This window comes from Brienomyrus brachyistius, chromosome 17 (genome assembly GCF_023856365.1).
Source record: "Brienomyrus brachyistius isolate T26 chromosome 17, BBRACH_0.4, whole genome shotgun sequence".
Taxonomy (NCBI): domain Eukaryota; kingdom Metazoa; phylum Chordata; class Actinopteri; order Osteoglossiformes; family Mormyridae; genus Brienomyrus; species Brienomyrus brachyistius.
This window is the reverse complement of record NC_064549.1, coordinates 3,672,374-3,690,707: the sequence shown is the minus strand read 5'-3', so window position 1 is coordinate 3,690,707 and position 18,334 is coordinate 3,672,374. Positions and strand designations below refer to the sequence as shown.

The 18,334-nt window shown below is 46.7% G+C and overlaps 1 protein-coding gene across 14 annotated transcripts; it reads left to right on the top strand.

Moving 5' to 3' along the window:
• Positions 1-358: 358 nt before the first annotated feature.
• Positions 359-17,915, top strand: LOC125712233 (alpha-2-macroglobulin-like). 14 transcript variants are annotated; one of them, XM_048982052.1, is made up of 36 exons: positions 362-727; positions 1,862-2,042; positions 2,290-2,446; positions 2,775-2,827; positions 4,286-4,306; positions 4,656-4,821; positions 4,990-5,074; positions 5,176-5,275; positions 5,493-5,607; positions 5,745-5,854; positions 5,997-6,167; positions 6,263-6,499; positions 6,673-6,736; positions 7,711-7,856; positions 7,990-8,139; positions 8,289-8,423; positions 9,744-9,837; positions 10,076-10,205; positions 10,575-10,800; positions 10,875-11,001; positions 11,137-11,258; positions 11,547-11,598; positions 12,126-12,209; positions 12,452-12,628; positions 13,102-13,177; positions 13,296-13,452; positions 13,590-13,658; positions 13,765-13,933; positions 14,022-14,212; positions 15,579-15,794; positions 16,534-16,658; positions 16,951-17,041; positions 17,154-17,222; positions 17,483-17,588; positions 17,685-17,730; positions 17,837-17,915. In XM_048982052.1, the coding sequence occupies exons 1-35, from the start codon at positions 666-668 to the stop codon at positions 17,723-17,725; spliced, it is 4,275 nt and encodes a 1,424-aa protein (XP_048838009.1). In that variant the 5' UTR covers positions 362-665; the 3' UTR covers positions 17,726-17,730; positions 17,837-17,915. The 14 variants fall into 14 exon arrangements, 8 of the variants coding, with proteins under 8 accessions (XP_048838010.1, XP_048838015.1, XP_048838014.1 ...); XR_007383221.1 differs by lacking the exons at positions 15,579-15,794; positions 16,534-16,658; positions 16,951-17,041; ... (2 more) ...; positions 17,685-17,730; positions 17,837-17,915 and adding exons at positions 14,300-14,394; positions 14,495-14,744; positions 14,895-15,546 and having other exon boundaries at positions 359-727; positions 14,022-14,231; XR_007383220.1 differs by lacking the exons at positions 15,579-15,794; positions 16,534-16,658; positions 16,951-17,041; ... (2 more) ...; positions 17,685-17,730; positions 17,837-17,915 and adding exons at positions 14,300-14,394; positions 14,495-14,744; positions 14,795-15,546 and having other exon boundaries at positions 359-727; positions 14,022-14,231.
• Positions 17,916-18,334: the final 419 nt, after the last annotated feature.

The following is an 18,334-nucleotide window of genomic DNA, read 5'->3' as shown; positions in this document are numbered from 1 at the left end:
GCACACTCTGTGAGACTGACGCTTCTGACCATGTGGTGAGGTCCCTCAGTCTCTACATGACTAGGCAGGACCTGCTTAATGTGACGCAGTTTAGCTAAACTCTTGAGGAAGCTCCAGAGAAATGCCATTTGTTGTGGATTGCAGGTCTCGGTGTTGACTGATACAGGGTTTGTTGTAAGCTTTGGCTGAAAAGCACACATCAGCATGACTGCAGTGAGATGTTTAACCTCAGGGACCCAGAGATCAAGCTGCAGCATGGAAAACCTGATTGTGAGGCCAAACACTGATAAAAGCAGGTCAATGATCGTGATGTCTGTTAGTAAAGTGGAGAAATTGGGTAACTGATGGAAGAAAAGAGCAATAGCTAAACTGCTCTAGAAAAAAGGCAGGACAAAGGCAAGCTAGACTTTGGTATATAACCTTGGTATGAAGATTGCATCAAACTGCCTGATTGATTGTTGGCCATTATAGGATTTTTAGCTTTGCAAGTAGTGGCTTTATTGCGCATATTAGATAATTTTTCCTCAGGAGTTAAATTATCAACACTAGAGGGCTGGCAAATCTCTCTGTCCCACCCCACTAAGAGGGCGGGCTATATAGTCCTGTTGGGACCACGGATTTGGGTTTACGGACTTTGCCTTGGGAGACGTAAAGCCTCTTTCATAATGTGGAGAAGAATATTCACAGCCTGCGTCCTGTTCTGTGCCTGCCAAGCACAAACTGACCCGTAAGTAAAACCTCCATACCTACATCCATCTCAGATCAGACCTTAAGTGTTTGGAAAGTGAGCTGTCGTGTGTTACTCTGAACTCATCTCTCCCAGGACATATGAGTGTTTACTCTAGAGATGTGCTGAGACAACCAACGCGTCGCTTGATCTCCCCGGTTTCAATGGCTTTAATGGATTTGATCAAACTCAAACCACAAGCAGACTTTACTTATTAGTAAACATTTAGATATTTGCATGGTGCTGTATGAGTTTGGTGCTAATCCCAAATTGGTCATTTTGGAAGGAAAATGCATTCATTTATTTTCTGCCTGCCACAAAGCACAAAGTATGTCAAAGTTAATCTCTGAGAAGGAGCCAAGTACCTCACAGAAGGAGAGAAATCACATGGCTTTATTTTCCTGACCCATTTTAATTTTTATGTCAGTCTGAATTTCATCGTATAGGTGCCTCCCCAAATTCATTCCAATTCATAAACCTTGTATTTAATCCTCAGGAACAACATGCAGGAATCTCCTGTCTGTATTCTGTTTTTCTAGAACTAGGAGTCATGGGTGGGGTTGGGGGGGGGGGGAGAGAGTACCTTCTCCGAGACTGATTTGCACACCACCTGGCCGAAAAATACCACCGATTAAATTTAAAACAGCAAGTCAAGAGTCAATGACTGAATCATTATTACAGCCCAGCAACATTATACAGCAGTAAAGTGAAATCGGCTGAGAATGTGAATGTGCTGAACGGCCAGGTTATTCCATCAATGGATTCTTTCTTTCGTAATGTCACCGGGCTATTCCAGGACGATGATGCCAAGATTCATCAGGCTCGAACTGCCAAAGAGTGGTTCAGTAGCACAAGGAATAATTTTCACACATGGTTAGTGTCCGGATGAAACAAAAATGTTGATACATTGCGTAAGCACATGGAAAGAGTCCATTGATGAATGTGCACCATAATCAACGCTAAAGGTGGTCCAACGAAATATTAAAGTGTGTAACTTTATTTTTGGCCAGACAGTGTGTGATAACTACAGAATCAATGTGGGGAGATGTCTGTAGGGAGATGAGGCTTTTCCCCCAGTCCGAGATTTGATGAAAGTTTCGGACAGCTGGTCGAACAGTGTGACTCCTTTCGCAGTTCCTTCCTGGTGACGTTTCCGGGGGTAATTCCGACCGGCTCCAACACGAAGTTCTGTGCCCTCTTGCTTCATGTCCATGAAATGCTCCATCTCACTGTGTCGCTGGTGGACGGGAACCAGACCACAGTCCTGCAGGAGGTGCATTCAGACAAAGACATCTACCAGTGCTCTAATTTTCAGGTGCGTCACAGGTAGCCGTCTGATCATGGAGGTCAAAAAATCACTGTCCACACTGAACTTTCTTCTGAAATCAATAGTACAGTGTTGGCCTTGTTCAGCACAGACATGAATGTGAACATCCAGGGTATAAAAGACAGAAAGTTTTTCCTAAAGTATTAAATTTGGGTGATTCCGAAATATATTGTTGTGAGATTTGAACGGGTGTAGAGTTGTGCTGAGCACTTGCACCATTCCCTCCCATGCATAGCCCCCCAAAGTGAGTGTGGAGTCCATCCAAGTAATTAGGGTGGAGTTACGTGGGCAGGACCTTCAACTGGTGAAGGAGACCAGTGTCCGGATAAAACCAGCTACGCCAATATCGTTCATTCAGACGGACAAACCCATTTACAAGCCCGGGCAGACTGGTATTTTCCTCTTTCTTACACTCTTTTAAAATCTCTGTCTCTGGTGGGTAAAACTAAACACAGACTAACTACTTTGGCCGTTAATTACAGTCGTCTGAATAACCAGTCATGCCAGAAATCTGGGGCACTGCCTTAGATAACAAACAATTGGCTTTTTATCTTATTGGGTCACAAACACTTTTGTGTCTGTATGCTACCTTGTTGGGCTCAAACAGGATTTTATGCCAAGAACCCTGTGAATAAAGCTACAGGCTAATACTGGCTAAAAGGGACTCTAATGTGTCTGAATCCACTAAGCCATGTTACCCGATCTCTTCCTCCTTTGTAGTGCATTTCAGGATCGTCAGCCTGGACACAGCGTTTGCCCCTGTAGATCAGCTGGTAAGACCATGAGATCTGATTGACATCAAGTCTGAATCACCTTTAGCTGGAGGAGCACGAGGAGTTGTGCATGGATGCTGTGCATTGGCAGAGTTTCACTTTAGCAATGGTGGACTGCTGAATAACCAGCAGCATTAACACGAAAGTGACATGAAACGTACTGGAAGGGAAAGTTAGACTGATAGGCCGAAATTCTAATTGTGCTCATGTTTTCATTTAAAAACGCAGATATTAGTCTCCATTTTCGCATTTTGCCCACGCTACCCCTGAGTGTTCATCCCCCAAAACCTTTGTAAACACTGTCATAGACTTCTGTGAAAGTGCCACACACTTCTGAAAACTCAGTTTAAGCGTTTCAGTGTGGATAAGCGAAAACAGAGACTCATTAAAAACACAGACTCATCACATGGCCCATCCCTGAATTGATCCCCCTAGTTACACCCTCTGCGTGTCTGATTGGTCACCCAGTCACCCTACATGGAAGTAGATAGTATTCCGGCCGATATGGTGGAGCTGCTTTCAAAGGATTTTTCCCTGTTGCTGACCTGTGTGCAGCTGCATAGCATGTTACTCTGTATGGCTGCTGCATGTTTGCACAAAAGAAACAAATTTACCAACCAGCGTGTCGATGCTCGCATGTCCAATGTAGGCTAATATCTATGTCATATACGTTTCAGGTCATGTCAGTGAGGATAGAAATATATTCGTATATGACATGAAAACTCTTGCGTGGATGGAGGCCATTTTCGTAGCAGCGTGACCATAGCTTATGCTCGTCCCGCCTGGAAGCTTACAGCAGCTTCCATCCTTGCTCCCAAGTCCCCCGAAAATACACTTTGCAAAGTCACTGAATGATTTAGACTGACCTGTGAACTTAACCCTAACTGTGATCTTACATATAATCACATATAACTCACATTTTTTTCAGGGGCACTCGTGTTATGTTTTTAGTCCTGTGTATGATTGGCATACATTCAGATTGCTTAAATTTAATTATGAATTACATATCAGTAAAACCTTCACACTTCCTGGATATTTTGAGACGTGCCATACATATATCATAATGTTATCCAACAGCTACCTAAGCTTAATTACAAATCTGTTTTAGTAAAATAACAGGGGAAAAGGGGACCCCATAATACCACTCACACCCAGGGTCCTGCTGGGAGATGTTCAGCCAATAATTGCTGGGTCAGTCTAGCAAATACTGAGGTCAAGGTTACTAGCAGAAAATCTCACATATATATATATAAAAAAAAAAACTCAGATATGGCAGGGCAGATGTGAAGGTCTTCAAACATTTACTTTAGCAGAAACTATTGCTACATAGACATGGTGTGCTCCAATGAAGAGGCGTTCACAAGGTCCTTAATGTAATAGCCACTCTGTCCTGCATAGCTGGACCCTTTGAACGCTGTATCTCATTAAGCTGATTATTTTCTGCATTGTCTTTTTCAGTATGACGTGGTGCAGCTGGAGGTGAGGATGAATTTCCCTGTCGGCTTCATGTCTGCACCCACATTGTCTCTAAGTGTTTTTTTTTCATGTGCAAGGAAGGTTTTTAAACATCTCCAAGGTAGTTTTTATGGACAGCTCTATGTTTTCCTGACACGATTATCTATGTTGGCATACAGACAGAATAATGTCATATGCGGTGTTCAGCTTAGGTACCGCGCTGTGCTGCGTCTCTGCTCAGCAGCATCTAACCTACATTCTTGTGGTCAAGGCCCTGAAGGATTCTCTGTTCAACCTGGCACTAAGTCTGTTGCATCAGGATGTCAGATGTTCTTGTAAGTACAAAGAAAGGTTGTCTTGCGTCTCCATCCAGGACCCTAAATTCAACCGCATTGCCCAGTGGACCAATGTCAGGACCAACCAGAAGATCCTGCAGCTTTCGCACCCTTTGAGTTCAGAGGCTCCGCTGGGTGGCTACGTGCTAAGGACCTTCTCCGGACAACACCGGAGCCATTACAAATTCAAAGTCATGGAGTATGGTGAGTTCTCTGTGGATCTCTGTCAGAGTTGGTTACAGGTGTATTAGTATGCGGTGAATAGTCAAAGACTTAAGGGCTCCCTGCAAACCTGACTAGGATCAGCAGCTGGAGATGGTGAATGTATCCAGGTAATCCTGGGATCTTACATGTGTCTCTGACCCCCCCTAGTTTTGCCACGGTTTGAGGTATCCCTGAAGGTCCCGTCAAAGGTCTACATCCTGGAAAGCCAGCTGAAGGTTTCCGTGTGTGGAAGGTGGGTGTGGTCCGCACTCGCTTTCCTAGGCCGTTGCTCACGGCGTGCGTCAACAAGCAGACATGCGTGAGCGCAGTGGGCCCCTCTGCTCTGTCATTCAGGTACACGTACGGCCAAGCAGTGCCGGGAAAGGCGAGCTTTGAACTGTGTCTGAGCTGCTCCCCGAGGGATGTTTGCTGCCGTCGCGCTGAATCTGTACAGGTGAGAAGGAGGACCAGCTGCCTGCTCGCTGATTCGCTGACTTGCTCCTGAAACATGGTCAGTTGTACATGCTAGAGGACATAAAATCAAGTTCAATGCGGCCCAGTATCTCGCCTTTACAAGCTTCTGACTTTTGAATTAGGCTGTTTCTCAGAAGGCTCCCCAATTTGACACGCCTCCTTTTCGGTGACTCCTGTGACCTGCTCCTCCCCCGCAGCTAGAGAAATCAGGCTGCGCCTCCCACATCTTTGACATGTTCTTCTTCTATAACTCCACCGCCATGGGTGTGGAAACGCTGACGTTTAATGGCACAGTGGAGGAGGAAGAAACAGGTAAGACTGCAGGGTAAAACGCCAACGCTGGCACAGTGGGACGAATATATAGGAGAATAGAAGCCATTGACGCCGACAGATGTGACAGGTGCCATTGCACTGGTCAGTGTGCTGAGGATGGAGCGTTTCCCCTGTAGGTGTCATTCTGGCAAAGAACACCCCCGTAGACATCGTGAAAAGGATTGGATCTGTTTCCTTTGTCGACACGCCTGCATTTTATGAGCCTGGATCAACCATTGAGGGGAAGGTAGGTGTCCTCGAATGCAGACGTAATTACCTCTTTTTTATTTCTGTTATTGTTGTCTATGTTGAATTTAGGTGTTTTGCATAATTGATGTGACAGTATTTGACAGGCATGAACTTTTAATGCACTTTGCCTTTTTCCCCAGATCAAAGTGACATATTACAATGACACGCCAGTAGCCAGTGCTGAGCTCCAGCTCTTTCAGGGATACTGGTATAACAGGGTGCCATTCCTTAATGGTACTACTAACGCAGATGGCATATTTTCATTCTCCATCAATACGACAATGTTCACTGGATCGCGCGTAAATTTGATGGTAAACTTCTCTCTTCTAGCCTCCTGTGCTGCTCAGCTACACTCCATGCTGCTGCAGCCATCTTGCTGAGTGCATGAATCTGTTTGCTTTTCCAGGCCATGTGCAAGTCCCTTCTGGTTCCTGGCTTCGGGCTTCTGTACGGGACTTTCAATGAGCCCATGCAAACCCTCTCAGCTATTCAGCCCGAAGCGCCCGACAGACAGACATACAGCTCATTATCTCTGAAGAGCATTGAAAAGCCGCTGAGATGTGGAAGCTCTGTGCCTATCGTTGTAAAGTACACTCTGGTTGGGGAGACACCGAACGCAGGCCCATTACATATATATTACCTGGTGAGTTATTTATTAAACGCTCAATATGTACTGTCTAATAGAAGAAAGATGTCATACCTATAGGTTGAATTATTCATGCTTTCAGAAGATTTTTTCCGGTAATGGATTTGGAGAGATGATGCCCACATCCTGAGACAAATGAAACTGACTTTAGTTTTCTGTCTCGGTTTCAGGTTCTGTCCAAAGGTTCCATCGCCCGTGCTGGTCAGATGGCAGTTCCGTGGTCAGAAGGCTTATGTGAGTTAGTGGGTCACTCCAGGTTTCACGATGCAGAAGAGACACTGATGCCAGTAACATTTCTCCCAGGCGGTCGTCACGCCAAAATCTCTGCCACCGTGGCAAAAACATCAATCCAACCAAGCAATCATCTAATCTAAGGCCTCAGTGACTCACTCAGGAAGCCTGATTCGCTCCCTGTGCCCCCTGGACGCATTACAGCATTCAGCTGGTTAGCAGCACTAATAGGCTATGTGACACTGGCATTTAGCAGACGCTCTTATAAAGCTGATGCTGTGTGGGAATGGGACCAAGACAGTAAAGTTCAACCGTTAATCTGTCCCTCAGAGACCCAGTAATAGTAACGGTAACTTTCTGACACAGCCATAGCGTGAATGCGAACTGTAACAGACCACTGTATTTGAGAAGGGGAGGGAACCTATTCCCTTTAATTCACTTGGCAACTGAGAGTACAGTTAGACTGTGTGCAGTGCAGTTAGCCTGAGTCACATGCACAGTTAGGCTGTGTCACATACACAGTTAGGCTGTGTGCAGTGCCGTTAGCCTGAGTCACATGCACAGTTAGGCTGTGTCACATACACAGGCTGTGTGCAGTGTATTTAGGATGAGCCACATACACAGGCTGTGTGCAGTGCAGTTAGGCTGAGTCACATACGCTGTTAGTGCAGTGTAGTTAGGCTGTTGTTACATTGTTGAGTGAAACACTGCAGACTGGCAAACTATTGAGGACTTAATTTAGCCACTGCTAAACAAACATAGTTATAACTGTAACTGAAAAATAGCTAGCCTGTATTAGTTCATATAATTCATCTCTAGACAGAGAGGGAGTGTGCCATCACTAAACAATCATAAAAAATGTTCGGATGTCTGCATTTTTTCAGTAGTGTCATCCCCAAGTCACGTCACCCCCACAGCAAACTCTTGATCCACAAGACACACTGGATGCTCTACATTAAGAGCCTCTTTTCCCACAGACACCGAGGGCAAGACCTCCTTTCTGCTGGAGGCCATTGAAGAGCTTCCTCCAATAGCCCAGGTTCTTGTCTACATGGTGCTGCCCAGTGGGGGTGTGATTGGAAATAACATGGACTTCTCCGTAGAAAAGTGCTTGAAGCACAAGGTGTGTATCTCATGCCGTGATTTTACTGAGTGTGTGTCTTCAAACACGGTGAAGTTTGGAACAGGTTCCTTGCATTGGCATGGTGTTCTTTTTGTGAGATGCTGGCCATCTGGAAGCCTGTGTGTCTGTTTAGGTGTCCATGGAGTTCACACCCAGCCGAGCTGTACCAGGGGAGAACGTGGAGCTGAAGGTCACGGCTCTGCCGGGGGCCTTGTGTGCACTTGCTAGCATCGACCAGAGCGTGCTGCTGCTTGATGCAAGCAAGCGTCTGAGTGCCGAAAAAGTATGACAGCGTGACAATTCCCATCAAAATCACAACATTGTGTACACACACACACAGATTTTTTTAACAGATCTTATTAAAAAGGGCTGAATTGCTTTGCATTTTAGCAGTTAAACTGAATTTCTCCCTTTGGTGTTTTTCCGGGACAGATATTCGATTTGTTACCGGTCCAAAGAAGTGCGGAGCTGCCATACTGGATGGATGAACCTTCCACATGCATGCCTGTCAGATCGAAACGCTACCTTAGTTATGACAGAGAAATATATGCTCTAAGTAATTTTAGGGTAAGATTTTTTTTTGTCTACAAAGCAAAACAGTGCTTGAACTGTTTTATAATAATAATTATTAATACTTTATTAATCCCATGGGGAAATTGTCTTTTTTACACTGCCTTCAACTTGCTCTTTGTGGAGTAAGTTGTCTGTGAAGACCCAGGGAGCTGGGGGCTAAGGGCCTTGGGGAGCCCAGGGAGCTGGGGGTTAAGGGTCTTGGGGCCCTTATCCTTCCTGAATATACCCAGCTGGCCTTCCTTATCCTTCCTGCATATACCCAGCTGGCCTTCCTTATCCTTCCTGCATATACCCAGCTGGCCTTCCTTATCCTTCCTGCATATACCCAGCTGGCCTTCCTTATCCTTCCTGCATATACCCAGCTGGCCTTCCTTATCCTTCCTGAATATACCCAGCTGGCCTTCCTTATCCTTCCTGCATATACCCAGCTGGCCTTCCTTATCCTTCCTGAATATACCCAGCTGGCCTTCCTTATCCTTCCTGCATATACCCAGCTGGCCTTCCTTATCCTTCCTGAATATACCCAGCTGGCCTTCCTTATCCTTCCTGCATATACCCAGCTGGCCTTCCTTATCCTTCCTGAATATACCCAGCTGGCCTTCCTTATCCTTCCTGAATATACCCAGCTGGCCTTCCTTATCCTTCCTGAATATACCCAGCTGGCCTTCCTTATCCTTCCTGAATATACCCAGCTGGCCTTCCTTATCCTTCCTGCATATACCCAGCTGGCCTTCCTTATCCTTCCTGAATATACCCAGCTGGCCTTCCTTATCCTTCCTGAATATACCCAGCTGGCCTTCCTTATCCTTCCTGAATATACCCAGCTGGCCTTCCTTATCCTTCCTGCATATACCCAGCTGGCCTTCCTTATCCTTCCTGAATATACCCAGCTGGCCTTCCTTATCCTTCCTGAATATACCCAGCTGGCCTTCCTTATCCTTCCTGCATATACCCAGCTGGCCTTCCTTATCCTTCCTGAATATACCCAGCTGGCCTTCCTTATCCTTCCTGAATATACCCAGCTGGCCTTCCTTATCCTTCCTGCATATACCCAGCTGGCCTTCCTTATCCTTCCTGAATATACCCAGCTGGCCTTCCTTATCCTTCCTGCATATACCCAGCTGGCCTTCCTTATCCTTCCTGAATATACCCAGCTGGCCTTCCCTATCCTTCCTGAATATGCCCAGCTGGCCTTCCTTATCCATATCTGGTTGCTCAATCTGCTCATGACATATAGGCTTTCAACAAGCAAGTCAACTGTCATTGCATTTCAACTGGCAGATGTTAAGATGCATTGTTTCATCTTCTTTTCAGAATTTGGGACTAAAGACTATCAGTAATTTGATCCTAAGAATGCCTTCCTGTGTCGTTTTCAAGGGGAGAAACTATTTCTACCAGCATGTTATAGGTGAGACTCAAATCCTTTATCTTACCTGAAGGATCACCGTTGGGTGTCTGTGTTAATTTGTGTTACCTTCACAATGCATGAATGTTAATTCCTGTCAAATTTAAGCTACAGGTGTTTCGTGTTGTTATTAGTGGTTATTGCATGTGGTCACAGAATATGTAGGATAGAATTTGTGTATATCTGCGTATCCGTAAACATATGTTGACTTGATAGCATATTATTTTCATATCTGTCCAAGCAATGTCGAATACAATGGACCGACTTTCGATGAGAGCAGATGCAATGCCATTGATGCCCGAATTGCCACCACTGGAGACCAAAAGGACGTTCTTCCCTGAGACTTGGATCTGGGATCTTGTAGAAGTGGGGTAAGAACTCTCTGATTCAGGTGTCAGCCTACGGTGCTCAGAGAGCTTCAGAGAAGAACAGTGCTGCTCCTGTTGGCCAGTTTCGGGGGGCTGTTCTTCTCAGCAGTGTCATTTCAGTCATGCAGTCATGTCTCTTTAACTATATAAGTAAAAAGATACAATAAAAGCATCGCTAAGCAGCTGGCTCTCATCTGATCATCTCATCTCATCTGGCTCTCATCTGATCATCTCATCTCATCTGGCTCTCATCTGATCATCTCATCTCATCTGGCTCTCGTCTGATCATCTCATCTCATCTGGCTCTCATCTGATCATCTCATCTCATCTGGCTCTCATCTGATCAGCCTCCTTTCTCTTGTCTGTGTGCAGGGACTCTGGCTCTGCCAGAGTGTCCCGTGTCGTCCCAGACACTATCACCACCTGGGAGACGGATGCGTTCTGCTTGTCCCAAGCCGGGCTGGGCCTGGCCCCCCCACTTAACCTCACAGTCTTCCAGCCCTTTTTTCTGGAGGTTACCTTGCCCTACTCCATCGTCCGCGGGGAGAACTTTGAGCTGAAAGCCACTGTCTTCAACTACTTGCCTACGTGCATCATGGTGCGTATACAGACTGACACTTGTGTGTGACGCACGTGTTTGCTGCGATCATTCTAACCCGCTTGCTTTCTCAGGTCGCCGTGACCGCTGCACCTTCCACGGATTACACATTACAGGCCTGCGCTGGCTGCCAGTATTCCTCCTGCCTGTGTGCCTCCGAGAGAAAGACCTTCCAGTGGGTTCTGGTGCCCTCAGCCCTCGGTAAGCTGCTAAGTTCATGTGCCTATTGCTCAATGCCAACCTGGACGTACTCTGGTTCTCTCTGCCCACTCTAACACACGCGTGGTCCTATGATTTATGCACATCCCCATTAAATCCCGCACTTTTTACACTCAGGTGCTGTGAATGTGTCCATCAGTGCGGAGGCCAGTTCCACAGAAATCTTATGCAATAACGAGGTGGTGCGTGTACCAGATAGGGGTCGCATCGACCGGGTCACGCGCACCCTGCTGGTCAAGGTGAGTAATGCCAGGCTTGGAATAAGGCATTTTAATCTTTGGCTCACTAGTGCATGGGCTGTTGTTCATTTTTCCATCCATCCCTTTTCCTTACTGGCTTATGCTACGCAGGCTTGCCATAGGACACCACCATGGCCTGACAGCCTCACAGTATTTTCCCTTGGAAAGAATCTGTTACAGTTTTTCTAAACATGCATCTGATATTCAATGTTCAATATTCTAACTCATAATTTAATTGATTCAGTAAATATGCACTGTGACCCATGATGCAGTTCTTGTGATTTGCAGGCTGAAGGAACAGAAAAGACTGACAGTCAGAGCTGGCTGCTATGTCCGAGTGGTGAGTGTGTGTCTGTGAGTGTTTGTGCGCACGTGTGTGTGTGTGTCTGTCTGTATGTCTGTCTGTGTGTCTGTCTGTGTGTCTGTCTGTGTGTCTGTCTGTGTGTCTCTATCTGTGTGTCTGTCTGTGTGTCTCTATCTGTCTGTCTGTGTGTCTGTCTGTGTGTCTGTCTGTGCATCTCTGTCTGTGTGTCTGTCTGTGCATCTCTGTCTGTGTGTCTGTCTGTGTGTCTGTCTGTGTCTCTGTCTGTGTGTCTGTCTGTGTGTCTCTATCTGTCTGTCTGTGTGTCTGTCTGTGTGTCTCTGTCTGTGTGTCTGTCTGTGTGTCTCTATCTGTCTGTCTGTGTGTCTGTCTGTGTGTCTCTGTCTGTGTGTCTGTCTGTGTGTCTGTCTGTGTGTCTCTATCTGTGTGTCTGTCTGTGTGTCTCTATCTGTCTGTCTGTGTGTCTCTGTCTGTGTGTCTGTCTGTGTGTCTGTCTGCATGTCTCTATCTGTGATTCATTTCTTTGTATTCCAAACTGTCCCCAGGAAAAGAAATCAATGAGTCTGTGCAGCTGCAGCTGCCTGAGAATGTTGTGGAAGGATCAACCCGTGTCACATTCTCTGTCCTGGGTAAATTAAAAACGAAAGAGGCCAATACTGACAAACGTGCCAAGTGGAGTCACTGAGTCTTGTCTGCCCATTGAGAAGAGTGTAGTTTAGGGGTCTAGGAATTCCCCAGAGAATAATTGTAACCAGGGTAACCTCAACCGTAACCATGGAGATCACATCTTCAGATCAGACTTCCAACATATGCATGCGTCGTCAGCCACCGCAGTCATGTTCCTGGTCAGAGGTGTCTCCTCTTCATTCAGGGGACATACTAGGCCACGCGCTGCAGAATCTGGAGAACCTGCTGAGGATGCCCTACGGCTGCGGTGAGCAGAACATGGTCCTCCTGGCCCCCAACATCTACCTTCTGCATTACCTGCAAGCCACGAACCAGCTGACCCCGGCAATCCAAGAGAAGGCCACAGGATTCCTGAAGAGCGGTGAGTGAGCCGGCCATTTACTCTGTGGGTTAGTGCTTCAAAGGGTCCACACTGCGGTTTTGTTCACTAGGGTATAGACCAGCATGGACAGCAGAGCCGAGTAAAGAGGGGAGGGGGGAGAGGTAGACTTCTCACCGGTTAAATTACACCAACATGGCGGAGAACTGCAGGTATTTAAACATCCTAAGTATTACAGCCCCAGTTCAAGTAAAAAAAAACAAGGTCAAAGAAACGCTCTTTCACACCCCCCTGGCCCCCACCATGCCAGCGTAAGCCAAAGCTCGGTACCCCGGAGCCTGTACCTGCATAGCTGGCTGTATGGACGGGATTATGGCTAGGCCTGTCTTAGCTCTGGGTGAAAATGTTCTAAGAGTGGACAAACGGAGCCTGGTGATTGGGAGGGCACTGAAGGCCTCGTGAGACTAACAACGAGGGTTAGCTGTTACAGTTTGTCGTACCTTTCTGTCTGCCAGGTTACCAGAGGCAGCTGAATTACAAGCATCATAATGGCGCATTCAGCACCTTTGGCTCAGGATCTGGAAACAACTGGTAAGTAGGTTTCAAACGTGTATCTCTGTCCCCAAGATGGGAGCCGGGACCTTGGCCTGGGTTACATCTGAGGTGCCTCTAGGAGCTGATTGGAGGAACGTCTGTATCTCTCCCTCAGGCTGACCGCCTTCGTAGCCAAGTCTTTTTCCAGTGCCCAGGAGTTCATCTACATCGAGCCCAAACAAATGAAGGAGGCACATTCCTGGCTGCTCACGACGCAGAAACCAGACGGATGCTTTTTGACTGTGGGGAAGCTTTTCAACAACAGAATGAAGGTGAGAATCCCAGCGACTGGAGATCCGGTCAGCAGCTGGTGGGACGCTGTGGGGTGGGTTTGGGACGGTGTGGGGTGGGTTTGGGACGGTGTGGGGTGGGGTGCTCTGCTACATAATGCGACTCACTGTCTAAACAGGGTGGAGTGGGCGATGACGTGACACTCACTGCTTACATCACTGCGGCCTTCCTGGAGAGTAAGATGTCAGTGAGTACTCTCATCCAGGCCAGGTGCTCTTATTGTGGCCTATTACTGACTTTGGACTGAGCACCAAGGCCAGATAGTGGACCTTCACTGATTGGCTGTGTTGCAGCCCCAGGACGCTGCTGTAAACCGTAGCCTGGCCTGTCTGAGGTCAGACAGCAGCTACCTGACGAACACCTACACCACGGCCCTGTTGGCCTATACCTTCAGCCTGGCTGGAGATCAGGAGAAACGTGCCCAGTTGCTGGACCACCTGAAGAAAATCGCCTCAGATAAAGGTATAGATTGTGCATGTGTATCTATCTGTCTTGTTTTACTGAATCTACGACTCCGCCACCCCTCACGTTGTGTGTATCTCTGAGTCAGAAGGCGGGCTGCACTGGTCCCAGTCATCTTCTGAGAAGTCCGAGGCCCTCTCTGTGGAGATCAGTTCCTACGTGCTCCTAGCTATACTCACCACATCTCCACTGACCTCCACCGACTTGGGTTATGCCACCAAAATAGTCCAGTGGCTAGTGAGGCAGCAGAACGAGTACGGTGGCTTCTCATCCACACAGGTAACTACATACAGGTAACCTTCACCACACAGGTAACTCCAACCACATGGGTAACTACATACAGGTAACCTTCACCACACAGGTAACCCCCACCACATGGGTAACTACATACAGGTAACCTTCACCACACAGGTAACCCCCACCACATGGGTAACTACATACAGGTAACCTTCACCACACAGGTAACCCCCACCACATGGGTAACTACATACAAGTAACCTTCACCACACAGGTAACCCCCACCACATGGGTAACTACATACAAGTAACCTTCACCACACAGGTAACCCCCACCACATGGGTAACTACATACAGGTAACCTTCACCACACAGGTAACCCCCACCACATGGGTAACTACATACAGGTAACCTTCACCACACAGGTAACCCCCACCACATGGGTAACTACATACAGGTAACCTTCACCACACAGGTAACCCCCACCACATGGGTAACTACATACAGGTAACCTTCACCACACAGGTAACCCCCACCACATGGGTAACTACATACAGGTAACCTTCACCACACAGGTAACCCCCACCACATGGGTAACTACATACAAGTAACCTTCACCACACAGGTAACCCCCACCACATGGGTAACTACATACAGGTAACCTTCACCACACAGGTAACCCCCACCACATGGGTAACTACATACAGGTAACCTGCTCCACACAGGTAACCCCCACCACATGGGTAACTACATACAGGTAACCTTCACCACACAGGTAACCCCCACCACATGGGTAACTACATACAGGTAACCTTCACCACACAGGTAACCCCCACCACATGGGTAACTACATACAGGTAACCTTCACCACACAGGTAACTCCAACCACATGGGTAACTACATACAGGTAACCTTCACCACACAGGTAACTCCAACCACATGGGTAACTACATACAGGTAACCTTCACCACATACAGGTAACCCCCACCACATGGATAACCACATACAGATAACCTGCTCCACACAGGTAACCCCCCACCACACAGGTGCATTGAGCTGAATGTCCCAACAATATAATAAATACCTGTTTTTTGACATTGTGCTGACCATTTTCAGGTCCCCACAAAGATTTGTGAATGCAAATAAAAAAGTAAAAATGCCAAAAGTCTCGTATTTTGTTTAGTTACTTAGAGTTAAAGTTAAGGCTGATTAGTGGTTATGGTAATTATGTTGGGATTAGAATTTCCCGCTTAGGAATGAATGGAGGGTCCCCACAGAGATATAATTACAAACCTGTGTATGTGTGTGTGTGTGTGGTACAGTGTCATTCCCTTGAGCCATGCAGTCTGTGTAGTTTTCGTGTATAATACGCCATGAGCCGCTCAGAGGGCTGTGCTGTATGTGCGCAGGACACAGTACTGGCTCTGCAGGCGCTCTCTGCCTACGCCACCGCTGTGTACAGTCCAGATGGCTCCAGCACAGTGAGCGTGCAGTCAGCAGGTACAGAGCAACATCACTTCACCGTCAATGAAGACAACAGGCTGCTTTACCAGGAGAGGGCACTGCAGGACCCCCAAGGACACTACAGCATTGCAGTGCAGGGCACTAGCTGTGTCTCTGCACAGGTGAGCGTTACTCTGGCAGAGCAATGACTATTTAGTGGCATTCATTAAAAATACAAACCACACTAAACAAATACTCTATGTGGACGAGTATTGGGACATCAGTCGGTCCGACATCTCACTCTGAATCAAAGTGTATTAATATGAAGCCGGCTCACCCTCAGATTATGTGATAGCCTGTACACTCTGGGAAGGCTTTCCATTAGACGTCAGTACACATTGCTGGTGGGATTTGCTGCCATTCAGGTTGGGTATTGATGCTGGGTGATCAGGTCCCTCTCTTTGAGCTTGTGTGGCCCCCACCTCGCAGATGGACTTGCTCCCAGATGTTTCCAGTTCACTTGCGAATGACCAGGGCAGTTTTAGCAGGACAGAAATGTGGGGAACCGACTTGTTAGAAAGGTGTCCAGTGGTGTCCAATGACAGTGCCGGGCTGACTAACCTCTTCTGTATGACCCCCCCATTTGCTGCCATTGTTTAACGCTGCAGGTTGCATGGATGAGTGCTTAATTATACACCTGTATGTCAGCAATGGGTGTAGCTTAAGTGGGCAACTCCTATAATTACTATGGATCTCCCAATACTTTTGTCTACATTGTGTATTTTGCATTTTATTATGAAACATTGATAGTCAGACTGGTAGATTTGCTTATGAGAGGTTTTCATGAAGGACACGTGAGCACAGCTCTCATGAGTGTTCAGTGGCCTTTTGGGTACGGCATGTGTTGTGTTTAACTCCCAGCTGGTGCTTCATTACAACATCCCCACACCGACTCTCAGCTCCACCTTCAGCGTTGTCGCCAACACAAACAGTGACTGCAGCTCCACTCGGCAACAGAAAATCCTAACGCTCAACTTCACCATAAAGTGAGTGCAGTTCCATGGATACGATGCTGTAAAAAGTATAAAATTTCATTACTGGGCAACTGGGCTGCCTGCTCAGAGTGCTGCAGAAAGATTGCAGTAATATTCCTGAGTAAGGTGCTCAATCAAAATCACTCTAGTAAATCTGTGAATCTGTTAATTAAGCTTTAGTCATTTGTAGTCAATTGGCTACAATCAAAAGTATTAATTAGGTGATGCATTAATGAACACTGGAGATCCTAATGCAAAAAGAAAGATGTGGTACAGAGCATTCCTCTGTGTTCTTCTGTTGCAGATATAATGGGCTGATGGACAGCACCAATATGGTCATTGTAGACATAAGCATGCTGTCAGGCTTCGTGCCCATGCAGTCGTCCTTGAAAACGGTGGGTCACCACTTAATTGTGACTCCTTTGTGCTTTACTTTTGACCATCTGTGCCTTGTGTTTCTGTTCCGGCATGCATATGTTTAACGGGTTGCACATTTGTATCTGACAGCTGAAGACATCCATAAGCATCGATCGGGTTGATGTTGAAGATGACCATGTCATTATCTATGTGGCTGAGGTACTTTTATACTCTTAGAACTGACAGATTTAACAACAGGCTGGCAGGGCAGAATGCTGCGTTTCTGAAGATGCAAATATCACTATTCAAAAACAGCACCGTGCTGCCTTGGCCTAACAGCTAGATTTTGATTTTGTTACTGTCTTGTGCTGCCAGTGATGTGGTTACATATTTAAGGCGGTCGGTGAGGCTTTGAATAAGTATGTGCACACTAAATTCTTCTGGATAATTTACAGCCATTTCTTATTGCTTTTAAACAGCTGCATAGAGACATTCCTCTGATCTACACGCTGCAGCTTGAACAACAGGTCAACGTGAAGGACCTTAAGCCGGCCATAGTCAAGATGTATGACTACTACCAGACCAGTAAGGGCATCTCCCATATGGGCGTGTGCATGGATGAGCTAATTGGAGCGTGTGCTCTGTGTGTTGACTGGTGTCTTACTCAGGCTTGTTTTTCAGGTGACTATACTCTGGCTGAATACACCTTTCCCTGTGCTTAAGGCAGGTGTGTATCACCCCCACCGTAAACACAGCAGGGTGCGTCTTCCAGTGCCAATGGTGATGTGTGCTGGAGTCACACTACACGTGTTTATTTTCTGCTTTCTCTGCAGAAGCGCCTACGGCGGAGCCCTATATACTGCATGCTTCAGTTTGTAAATCGCAATAAAGCCAAGTGAGTTCTCTGCTAAACATCTTATGTGTGTGTAAAATGTTTTTTTCTATGCCGACTGGGACCACCAGCAGCCAAGCACACCAGTGTGGCACTGTGATATGCCAGTGTGTGCCACACTCCAGGGAGCAGGCTGCTCTTATGTTGGGCAACACTTTGATCAAACAGTTTACTGTTATCTCCAGTTTCCAGTCACAGTCAGAAAACACACAGCTGGGCAATGCAGAAACCCTGGACTGGTATCCCTTATAGAGGGGATAGCCATAGGCTTCAGGCCCACCCTGATGCCACACTGTATAAATGGTTATGAAAGATAGATGAATAGAAATATCATTTTGTATATTTGTTCAGGAACACTTTTTTTCTTCATCCAAATTCAAATATGAACACCTCGACGGTAACGTAAAATATTCCGGACTGTGATGTTTTGACCTCCGAC

Bases quoted from the DNA above. Each gene is read 5' to 3' on its own strand.
- LOC125712233 (XM_048982052.1), top strand. From the start codon at position 666: ATGTGGAGAAGAATATTCACAGCCTGCGTCCTGTTCTGTGCCTGCCAA. The intron at 5,276-5,492 runs GTGAGAAGGAGG...CCTCCCCCGCAG, and splicing joins GTCGCGCTGAATCTGTACAG to CTAGAGAAATCAGGCTGCGC. The intron at 8,424-9,743 runs GTAAGATTTTTT...TCTTCTTTTCAG, and splicing joins ATGCTCTAAGTAATTTTAGG to AATTTGGGACTAAAGACTAT.